At 40.5% G+C, this 11434-nt stretch overlaps 1 protein-coding gene across 1 annotated transcript; it reads right to left on the minus strand.

Annotated features, from left to right (window-relative positions):
• Positions 1-1192: 1192 nt before the first annotated feature.
• CAMLG (calcium modulating ligand) lies at positions 1193-10982 on the minus strand. Its single transcript, XM_044227323.1, has 4 exons — positions 10725-10982; positions 8618-9078; positions 6989-7054; positions 1193-1821 (listed from the first exon to the last, which is right to left on the minus strand). The coding sequence occupies exons 1-4, from the start codon at positions 10894-10896 to the stop codon at positions 1630-1632; spliced, it is 891 nt and encodes a 296-aa protein (XP_044083258.1). The 5' UTR covers positions 10897-10982; the 3' UTR covers positions 1193-1629.
• Positions 10983-11434: the final 452 nt, after the last annotated feature.

Raw genomic sequence — 11434 nt, forward strand, 5'->3', positions numbered from 1 at the left:
GTGGCTTAAGTGTCTGCCTTCAGCTCAAGTCATCATCCCAGGGTCCTGGGATGGAGGCCCCTATCGCGCTCCCTGCTCAGCATGAAGTCTGCATCTCATTCTCCCTCTGCTGCTCCCCCTGCTTGTGCTCTGCCAAATACATAAAATATAAAAATAAATAAATAAATAAAGACTTTGGGAGTAACTAAAAGAAGGTATATATATTTATAATTTCACAAGGATTAATCAAATAGTTTATACAAAAATCTTTAAGGAAATTTAATATTAAGCAATATGATGTTTAATGTTTTATAACCTTCCAAATATGATAGTGTTACCAAGTTGTTTAAAAGGGTATTTATGATACTAGGTTGCATACCCCAGTGAATTTTCAAATCCCAATTCTATATGTACTAATCATGCTGTTCTCGTTTGCTTAAATACCTTACTTCTAGGGGCACCTGGCTGGCTCAGAAGGAGGAACACGCAACTCTTGATCTTGGGGTCATGAGTTCCAGTCCCACGGTGGGTGGGGGGGGTGTTCACGATTACTTTTAAAAAAAACCTTTAAAAAGTAAAATGGGGCACCTGGGTAGCTTAGCCATTGCGTCTGCCTTCGGCTCAGGTCAGGATCCCAGGGTCAGCAGGAAGCCTGTTTCTCCCTCTCCTACTCCCCGTTTGTGTTCCCTCTCTAGTTGTGTCTCTGTCACATAAATAAATAAAATCTTAAAAATTTTTTTTAAAAGTAAATAATAAAAATAAATTAAAAACCTTACTACTAGAAATTGAAAACTCAAAAGTGAAAATTCCCAACGAGTTTGGTAATAAAAAAATTTTTATAGGGGCACCTGGGTGGCTCAGTCAGTTAAGTGTCTGCCTTCAGCTCAGGTTATGATCTCAGGGTCCTGGGATTGAGCCCCGTATCAGGCTCAGCAGGGAACTCAGTGTGCTTCTCCTGTGCCTGCTGCTCCCCTTGCTTGTGCTTTCTCTCTCTCTGTCAAATAAATAAAAAAATATTTTAAAAAATTTTTTCTAAATAAAAAATTTTTCATAAATAAAAATGAAAATGAATACCTTTATAAATACCTTCTAATTTCACACGTATGAATATTAGTAATTGTTTCATTACTCCATATTTGCACTGGAGTATAAATTAAGATACTTGTCAAAATAGCCCTTATAAGTTAGCATGTGCAGACTTAACATTAGACAGTTCAGTTTCTCTCATTTTATTTTTAAGATGGCTCCATTTCTCAGGACAGAGTAACACAAATACAAGTTGCATACAAGTTGCAGCCCTTGGGGCTGGATGAGACCGTATTCATGTGCTCTCCTAAAAGCAGCAGCTCAGCTCCCAAAAGAGAAATTACAAATCTTAGAAGTTAGAGAAAGGTGGAGACTAGGGATTCTAATTATACAAGAAAAGTCAATTAATGACAATGGAAGTCTATTCTTCACAACAGTATTAAGACAAACTCAACGCTTTTAAATCAGGGAAACTGCCATTCCATTCCTAATCAAATGATTTTACAACCCCTATCAAGTACAAGAATTACATAAAGGTGTAAAGCCATCTGCCTCCTTAGAGACACTGCAGTATTGAAGAGAAGGTGCTTTTTGGTAAGCTTCTCCTGCTGAGTGCTGCAAGCTTCATGGTACTTCAGAGCCCCAGTAATTAAGGAGTTCATGACAAAAGATAAAAGTGAAAAAGTAGACACAGAGATCTGTGAAAACTTCGCCCATTTTGCTATAGGTATCCATCGATCGATTTATCACTTCAGCAGGAATTCCAGATAATAGAAGGGCAGCTGTTAGTACAGTTGTCTTTATCTTCTTTTCACCCTGTATACAGAAAGACTTTGATAAATCTTACAGCTTTCAGAAGACTACTTAAGCTACACACAAACATTATCAGTGTTGTTATTTTTGCCTGAATCAAACCTGTTAATGAAGTTTCAAAACATCAGTCAGTGATATATCAACATCTACTAAGTGTATAATATGTAAAGCAGCAAACTGGTAGGCAGTAGGGGAACGACACCAAGTCCTCAAAGTGGAAAAAAAAAAAAGTCTTATCTTGGAAGGAAGGCAAGACAAATAACAATTTAAGATATATACAACAGCCAAGACAAAAACAGAAAAAAACACTAATACACGGGACATAAATAACTGTTAAATGAAGTACATGAATAATGTATGGCACAGTGGCTCAAAGAAGATAGAAACTTACTCCAGGGTTAGGTGTATAAAGAAAGCCCAGGGAAGGATTTCAAAGGGAAGTAAAATAAAAAACAGACCTTCAGGAATGACCAAGATTTAGATGGACAAAAATGAGAGGAGAAATCTTATTGGAAGTACATCTTAGACAACAAAAGTAAGAGAAGAGTAATAGCCATACTTTAGTTATTTGTGACAGAATCATAGGAACATTCTGTAGAGCTCTAACGGTCATGCAAAGGAATTCACACTTGTTACACTTGTAGTACGATATCAATGAACATCTATTTCCTTTTCTTAAGATTTTATTTATTTATTTGACAGAGAGAAAGAGACAGTGGGAGAAGGAACACAAGCAGGGGGAGTATGAGAGGGAGAAGCATGCTCCCCACTGAGCGGGGAGTCTGATGCGGGGCTCAGCTGGGATCATGACCTGAGCCGAAGGCAGACACTTAACTGACTGAGCCACCCAGGCACCCAGAACATGTATTCCCTGATGAAATTTTCTTGGCTAATTTTTAAAGACATTTAAGGCTGAATTTTCATTTACTTAGTCGATTTGGTATCACCAAATCTAGTCACATGATTAAAAACCTTTGTAAAGATTTTTTTTTTTTGAGAGAGCACGAACAAGGAGAAGAGGCAGAGGGAAAAGCAGACTGTCCGCACAGCAGGGAGCCCAACACAGGACTCAAACACAGGACCCAGGGATCATGGCCTGAGCCAAAAGCAGCTGAGCCAACCAGGCACCCCCCAAAATTTCTAAATATAAAAAGGTATTGTTACCCAAGAGAAATCAAAGTCTACACAAAAAGATTCATACAAATTCTCAGCCGCTTTAGACATAATAACCAATAACTGGAAACAACCGTAGACAGATGTCCCTGGACAGGAGATCAGATAAACAAATGGATACAGTCACACAATGGAATATTTGTCAGAAAAAACAAAGGCGAGGGGGGGGGGAGTCCCAATATACTCAACAACATGGATGAATCTCAAAATTACGGAGACTAAAAGAAGCCTTGTACAAAAAAGTATGTATAGGAATGATCTCACATGTATAAAGGGGCGCCTGGCTAGCTCAGTCAGTAGAACATGCAATTCTTGATTCTGGGATTGTAAATTCAAGCCCCACAACGGAGACTACTTAATATCTTTTTTGTTTATTTAAAGATTTTATATATTTATTTGAGAGAGAGAGATCACAAGTAGGCAGAGAGGCAGGCAGAGAGAGAGGGAGAAGCAGGCTCCCCACTGAGCAGAAAGCCCGATGCAGGGCTCTATTCCAGGACCCTGGGATCATGATCTGAGCTGAAGGCAGAGGCTTAACCCACCTAAGGGCCACCTAGGTGCCGAGATTACTTAATATCTTAAAGAAAGAAAAAAGGGACGCCTGGGTGGCTCAGTTGGTTAAGCGGCTGCCTTTGGCTCAGGTCATGATCCCAGGGTCCTGGGATCGAGTCCCACACGGGCTCCTTGCTTGTGAGGGAGCCTGCTTCTCCCTCTGCCTCTGCCTGCCACTCTGTCTGCCTGTGCTCACGCTCTCTCTCTCTAACAAATAAATAAATTAAATCTTTAAAAAAAAAAGAAAGAAAGAAAAATAAAAAGAGGTACTGAAACGGGCAAAAACTAATCTACGGTGGGAAAAAGAAAATCAGATCCTCAGTCTGTAGGGGCTGAAGCTGACTGGAAAGGGGCACGGTGGAACATCCCCACAGTCACGTTCTAAACCTTGAAAACATTTGGGTTTCACAGGGTGAAAAACTCATTAAATGGTATACTAAAGACTTGAACATTTCACTGTAAAAAAATTTTACTTTAAAAAAAAGAACCATAAACCACCACTGAATTGTAGTTAATGACATGTAGGCCAAAATGTGCAGGGGTAAAGTATACTGATGTCTACATCTACAACATACTCTGAAATACATGATAATATAACAAAATGTTAATTATAGAATTTAGGTCATCAGTGTAAACGGTAGTTCACTGCCAATTCTTTAAACATTTCTGAGTTTAAAAACTGTCCTAAGGCGGGACGCCTGGGTGGCTCAGTGGGTTAAACCTCTGCCTTCGGCTCAGGTCACGATCCTAGGGTCCTGGGATGGAGCCCCACATCGGGCTCCTTGCTCAGCCGGGAGCCTGTTCCCCCCTTCCCTTCTGCCTGCCTCTCTGCCTACTTGTGATCTCTCTCTCTCTCTGTCAAATAAATAAATCAAATATTTAAAAAATAATAAAAATAAAAACTGTCATAAGGGGCATCTGGCTGGCTCCTTTGGTGGAGCATGCAATTCTTGATCTCAGGGTTCTGAGTTCAAGTCCCATGCTGGATGTGGAGATTACTTTAAAAAAAAGTCTTGGAGCACTTGAGTGGCTCAGTCAGTTGAGCACCTGACTCTTGATTTCAGCTCACATTGTGATCTCATGGTCCTGGGATGGAGTACTCAGTGGGAACGAGCTCTGTGCTCAGTGCGAAGTCTGATTTGGATTCTCTCCCTCCCTCTACCCTCCCTTCCCTACCCCCTGCACACAAGCTCTCTTTCAAACAAACAAACAAAAATCTTAAAAAATAAAAAATAAGGGGCACCTGGGTGGCTCAGTAGCTTAAGCATCTGTCTTCGGCTCAGACTATGATTCTAGAGTCCTAGGATGGAGCCCCGTATCGGGCTCCCTGCTCAGTGGGGAGCCTGCTTCTCCCTCTCCCTGCCTCTCTGCCTACTTGTGTTCTCTTTCTCTCTCTGTCAATAAATAAAAGTAAAATAAATCTTTAAAAAAAAAAGTGACAACAAAATGTTTGGTTGAGAAAAAAGTATATAGTAATTTCCCTTCCTTTTCTCTCTTCCCCATTTACCTAGTAACCCATACACACTCCTAGCACAAATAACTACTGTTAATAGTTTCATGCAATATTCGTCGAGTATATTAGGTGCCTGGCTGGCTCAGTCAACGGAGTGTGTGACTCTTGATCTTAGGGTTGTAGAGGTTTTTTTCCCCTTTTCTTTTTTTTTCTTTTTTTTAAAGTAGGCTCTGTGCCTAGTGTAGAGCCCAACGTGGGGGTCAAACACACCACCATGAGATAAAAACCTGAGCTGAGGGGCACCTGGGTGGTTCAGTCAGTTAAATGGCTGCCTTCAGCTCAGGTTATGATCTCAGGGTACTGAGACTGAGTCCTCTATCAGGCTCCTTGCTCAGTGGGGATGCTGCTTCTCCCTCTTCCTTACCCACAACTCCACATGTGCTCTCTCTCTCAAATAAATAAATAAAATCTTAAAAAATTCTTCCAAAGTATCTTCACACATATACAAGAAAATCAAGTATCCATTATTCTCTTCCTCTTTTTTTTTTTTTAAGATTTTATCCATTTATTTGAGAGAGAGAGAAAGAGAGAGAGAAAGCACGAGCAGGATGGGGAGAGGGAGATAGAGAATCTAAGCAGACTCCATGCTGAGTGTGGTGCCTGAGTGTGGGCTTGATCCCAGGACCCTGATGTCATGACCTGAGCTGAAACCAAGTCAGATGCTTAACCAACTGTGTCACCCTGGCTCCCCTATTTTCCTCCTTTTTATGAAAAAAGTAGCATACTTTAGATCGTATTCTGCATTTTGCTTTCTTCTCTTAATATTTCTGGGCAACCTCACCATTATCCGTATATCAGAGCTTCATCATTCTCAATGGATATGCCATAATTTAATGAGTCATTTATTAGTAGACATCTTTGCTGTTTCTAAACTTTGCTATTGCAAAACTATAATCAATCTTTCAATAAATATACAGCTATATCATTCAAAAAAGTTAAATAAATTTACAAATAAAATTATATTCCTTTCTGTATTATATGTATAATCTATTTAACTCTTCGTGAATGTAAATGTTTCAAATCCATTGAAAACACACATGAGGTCTTTCAGTGCATTATAAATGATTAAGCAAAAGACCAAGTAGCAGTTTTTCAGTAAAAATCTCACACAAGAGATACCTGGGTTAAGTGTCTGCCTTCAGTTCAGGTCATTATCCCAGGTTCCTGGGATTGTGCCCCACATTGGGGTTCCTGCTCAGTGGAGACCCTGCTTCTCCTTCTCTCTCTGCCCCTCCCCTCCTTGCTCATGCTCTCTGTCTGGCTCTCACTCTATCTCAAATAAATAAGTAAAATCTTAAAAAAAACAAAAACAAAACAAAAAACCTCACACAAAACTCAATTACATCAGTGAGGTTACTTTCTACGCCAGCCAAGTGCCGTAAAACTGTGTATACATTTGTAGTTAAGCAGAGTAGGTAAACACGGACACTCTCCATGATTCTGTTTTGCAATTTTGGCCAAATATTTCTTGGAAATACCAGGGCCTTGACATTAAAGACACAGTGCATTGTTATTAGGCATCCAGTAAAGAGCATAATAAGATAAATGAACCCATTTTAAAATTAATTTCCTTTATTACAGATAAAATGTATTACTAAATTCACTAAATAATTAAACTAAGTATTTTCTCAGAAAAGTATTATTCAAACTCTGTGGTTAAGTTTTCCCCCAATCCATGATGGACCAACATTTTTGTAAAACATGAAAAAAAATGTTACAGCAATGTCAAATTGCCAAAAAGTTTCTATCACTCACTTTCTAAACTTGTTACAAAAAATAATAGCTTTAAGATCAGCATTGGTTGGCCAATGACACTTCTAGTAGCACTGATTCAGACCATAAGTATAACTAATTTTTTTTAAGTTCTTAAAATCATCTAGTCATCAATCAGTCTAAATATATCACCATAATTTAGAAAAAGTTTTAATTTACCTTGGGAAAATATTTGTATAGTCCCATGTACGCAAGTTGTAAAGTAAGAAACGGAGCAAATATAGACTGTGAAGACAGAAAATAAAATTATGTATTTTCAACATCATCATTCAAATCAAATCAACAGCAGCTATAAAATTCTAAGCAAAAAAAACTGTAAAAAAATACACATATATTTAATTGTAGTGGCTGAAAGCAGTCTTGTTTCTGCACAAGGGTAAAAAAATAAAGGGACTGGATCTCCTTATCATAAAATATGTCTCTCAAGTCAAGTCACATTCTTTCAATGTACCCCAAAATGTCTACTCTCACAAAAACTTATTCTTTTAAGGATTTAAAATATTCAGTGGTGACAGATGTATAAAACATTATGTAGTAACATCCCGCTCATCTAGAAGTAATCAAACAACAATTTCAAAGCACACATAAAAGGCCCAGTACTCACTAGATGCCATCCATTCCCAGACACTCGGACAAGAAATTATCTCATTATCTATACCACTGGCACCTAAATGACAAGCTATTCTTACTGTAGGTAAAATGCTGCTTGCAAGATAAAACTGAAAAGACCAAAATGATAATTAATTTACATTTATTCTTAAAATTAAAAATATTATGAAGGGAGTGAAAGAGCAAACATTACCAGATAGATGTATAATGAAAGCTGTGAGAAGTAACAGCTGTAAATCTGATAGCAAAAAAACAAAAAACCAAAAAACCCCAAACAAACAAACAAAAAACCTCCTCACACATAAATAGGACATTAACTTTAAAAATCCTAAAAGCACAGAGCCCTTAAGGGGAAAAAAAAAAAAAAAAAAGCAGCTACATATCTCATTAAACGCTGAAAGCCATAATAACAATGTAATGTCAAATTAAGTCTATACAATGGATTCTCTTTAAGAAAAAATGTGCATAAAATAGATTTAAAAAAACTTTCTTGATGAATAATATAAACTTTAATTATCTTGAAAATTTGCTTTGAGCTCACTAGTTGGTAGTTATTCCTAAAATGTCTAGTGAATGGAAATACTTCTAAGAGCAAGACACTGAACTATGAACTATGCTTTTCTTCATTTCTCCTGGCAGGTGAAAGCACCAAGAATATGGGACTGCCATTATGATACTACAACATTACGAAATGCTGAAGTGCTTGCTGAATCACAGAAAAATTACATCTGTTTAGGACCACAGAACTGCATTTTGAGGTTCAAATTATTTGAAAAGTGGTAATTTATATATAGTACATGTAGATACTTTACCCTTTGATTTCGGAAAGAAACTGCCTAAGTTAAAGCCTAGCTGTCACTTAGAACTATGTGACCTTGGGCAAATGATTTAACCTCTGAGTCTTCATTCCCCCATCTAAAACACAGAATCAGAAGGATGAGGTTCAATGACACAATACATGTAAAGCATTCAGAATGCTACCTAGAGTACAGAAAAAGTTAAGCAATTATTATTGGGCTCTGTATTTTACCAGAACATTTCATCTATATCTAAGGTGAACAACAGTTTATATCTCCAAAGAGCCATATGAATCTGGTTAATAGTAATACTGGCAATCAATTCCATGGAGTAAAAGGATTAATTCCATAGCCAATTTGCAGTTTCCACTCTGCTGCTTACCAAGTATTTGCAAACAAAAGCTCTGACTCCAAGGGCAAGAAGAGCACATCCCACCAATCTAAATATTCGAAAAGAGTCAAATTCTTCTGTTGTATTTCCATCTTCTTGATTGGGTTTTTCACTAATCAGCTGTTTCCGTAGCTTCATTGCTTCTTCAAATCTGGAGAGGTATTGTTCAAGGCCATGGCGAGAACCCCTCTGGATAGTGTCTGCTGTCAGGTCCCCTCTGTTCCGCTGCCGGAGCTCAAGGTTTACATCATTACTACACTCAGGTGGTTTAATGAAAGAGTCCAATTTGTCTCCCAGCTGAGTCCCCTTTACCTCGGCCACACCACTTTGCTGGTCAGTCGTTCCTGTACTGACCGAATCGCCCAGCACTACTCGCTTTGAAACTGAAGGAATGGTGAGGGAGTTCAATTTGTCACTGTCCTGCTGCTTTGATTTTGTTTGACCTTCATCTTCTGAGAAAAGAAATTTAGAAGTCTTATGTAGTATATACAGGCAAACACCTTTCATATTAAAAAATATGCTGCTACTGCTAGAACTCTGCAGTCTCTGAATCTAAATACTGATTCTGCATAAAACATAAACTGTTTCCTTCCTCTCCACCCTTAGAATATATACCACCCCAAAAGAGTATTCTTGTAGAGGATATAACCCAAACTTTGGGAGAAGGAAGATAAGACTAGAGACAAAGTGGGAAAGATGATCATGGATAGAGCAAGCTATAAAGACCAGGTTTTCACGGATAATATCTCCCAGCAGAAAGACTACACTGCCTGCTCTAATTTATTTGATTAAAAATATAAAATCATTAAAGCTTTTTAAAAATCTGTATTTTAATACTACTTTCTGAATCCAGAGTCCTGCCAGCATAGGGTGTGGCATATCCTACAGTAAAGCTACTGTTTACGTAATCCTTCTACTGTAGTGAGGGAGCCATTAGTAGGTAACTAAGCAGTTTGAAGATGCTGTTCTGCTTTAAAAGCAAAACAAAACCTTTAGTGACAGAATTTTCAAAGCAAAAGAACAAAATACAGAATATAGTTTGAGAAGGACAATAAATGTCTTCGGAAATAACATCCTGTTGATAATCATTAAAAGGAAAAATGTGTCTTCTAACTATTGCTCTAGAAGAATTTGAAAGAGTGCTTATTACCTGTCCTGGTAACTTGAGAACTATCCAAAAGTTCAGGGCTGTCTAGCTAAAGCCCACAGAAATCACAAAGCTTTAAGTAGCTTGCAAACACTGAATAAAAGTCGATCACAAAAGGCAATCAATGGAAACTTAGAGAACACTAGCACCTACTCAGTGCTCAATAAATATTCACATGAATACTCATTGCACATGCACTGGGCGAGAAATGAGGAACTCTCTTTAGGGTTAAATGCGGCCCCCGACATCAATCGTATCAATCTCAGCACACTAGGAGAGAAGACCTCAGGGGGGCACGACCTACTTGCTGGGGGTACAAAGAACGGTCACCCAGTTTTATCTTCCTGTTGTAGAAAGCCTGTAGATGACAGTGTTGAGGACACTGAACACAGACACCAGACTATGACCGTAAGAGTCCCATTTCCACGTACGAAGGACTAGGGAGCAGTTCAGTAAACACAAGCTCGGGAGGGCCGACAGAGTAACGGAGAAAGGCAAAAGAAGGAAGACAGACGCTAGTAAAGGCACTGGAAGGGAAAGCATTTGGAACGGAAATAAAGGAAAGTCATTTCCCTGAGGCGCACAATAGAGCAATCTGACGGGATAAAAGCTGCGCCCTGCGAGAGAGGGGAGGGCGTGGGGAACGAAAAAGGGACTCTCTCGCATAACTGGGCACAGGGCACCATGGCATAGGAGCCAAGGCTTCGCAGCCTGCGGCGGAGATGGGGGACAATCTTAGAGCGAAGCCCACGGAAAACTGAAAGGGACTAGAAAGGTCCAGGGGTTAATTAAGTGAGAACTTGGGACATCATCTAAGAAACGGAGACAAGAGGGGAGGTCAGAGAGCAGAGCTTTTTCAAAAGGCCAGAGGGGCGTTACAGGGAAAGCAAGAACGATCCCGAAGACTCAGAGCGGTGGGTGGGAGAGTGAGGGAAGACGGGAGGCTCTCACCCGTGCCACTCCCGGGCCTGTGAAAGCCCATGATCCGGTTGATGCGCTGTTCCGAGTTCATAAGCAGCTTCCTCCGCCGCAGCTCGGCCCGACGTTGGGAAGCCGACAGGCCTGAGTTCGCCAGAGCCCCTGGCCGGTCGCCGCTGTCAGGCGCGACGGTCACCGGCTCCATCGCCCCCACCAAAACCAGAGAATGCTAACGGTGGTGAAAAGGTGGCAACCTCGCCGCAGATGACTTAAGGCCAGGCCGCAGGGCGCGAGCCCACCCCCTGCCGTAGGCCCGCCCCCTGCCGTAGGCCCGCCTCCGCAGCGCCGAGCCTGAGAGGCGGGCTAAGCACGCGCGCCGCGGGACAGGACAAAGCGCGGGGCTTGAGACGCCATCTTGAATGAGGGCAGAGTTCACCTCCCCAGTCCGGTCTGCCTGGGTTGGCCCTCGCTGCTCCTTTAGCTCCGCCCCCCGCCCCCGCCACTGGGCTTCTCTGAAGTTCACTCGGACGTGAAGAAAACCCGCCTCCATGATGATGAGAGAGAAAGGAAGGTGGGCGAGGCATAAACTCACCTGAGGTTGGTGCCCAAAAGCAAAATGGAGGCTGCTGCGGCAGACGCTATTTCTAGTGACCTGCGGCCTCGCTTGTAAACTACGGAACTACGTAACCTGGGAGCGACGATTTAGAGGGAGTTGCGTTTAGGGTGTTTTTTGCGCTCATTTT

Source organism: Neovison vison, chromosome 1 (genome assembly GCF_020171115.1).
Source record: "Neovison vison isolate M4711 chromosome 1, ASM_NN_V1, whole genome shotgun sequence".
NCBI classification, from domain to species: domain Eukaryota; kingdom Metazoa; phylum Chordata; class Mammalia; order Carnivora; family Mustelidae; genus Neogale; species Neogale vison.

Bases quoted from the DNA above. Each gene is read 5' to 3' on its own strand.
- CAMLG (XM_044227323.1), bottom strand. From the start codon at position 10,896: ATGGAGCCGGTGACCGTCGCGCCTGACAGCGGCGACCGGCCAGGGGCT. The intron at 7,055-8,617 runs GTAAGCAGCAGA...CTGTCTTCACAG, and splicing joins CTTTTGTTTGCAAATACTTG to TCTATATTTGCTCCGTTTCT. The intron at 1,822-6,988 runs GTAAATTAAAAC...TTCTGTATACAG, and splicing joins TATACAAATATTTTCCCAAG to GGTGAAAAGAAGATAAAGAC.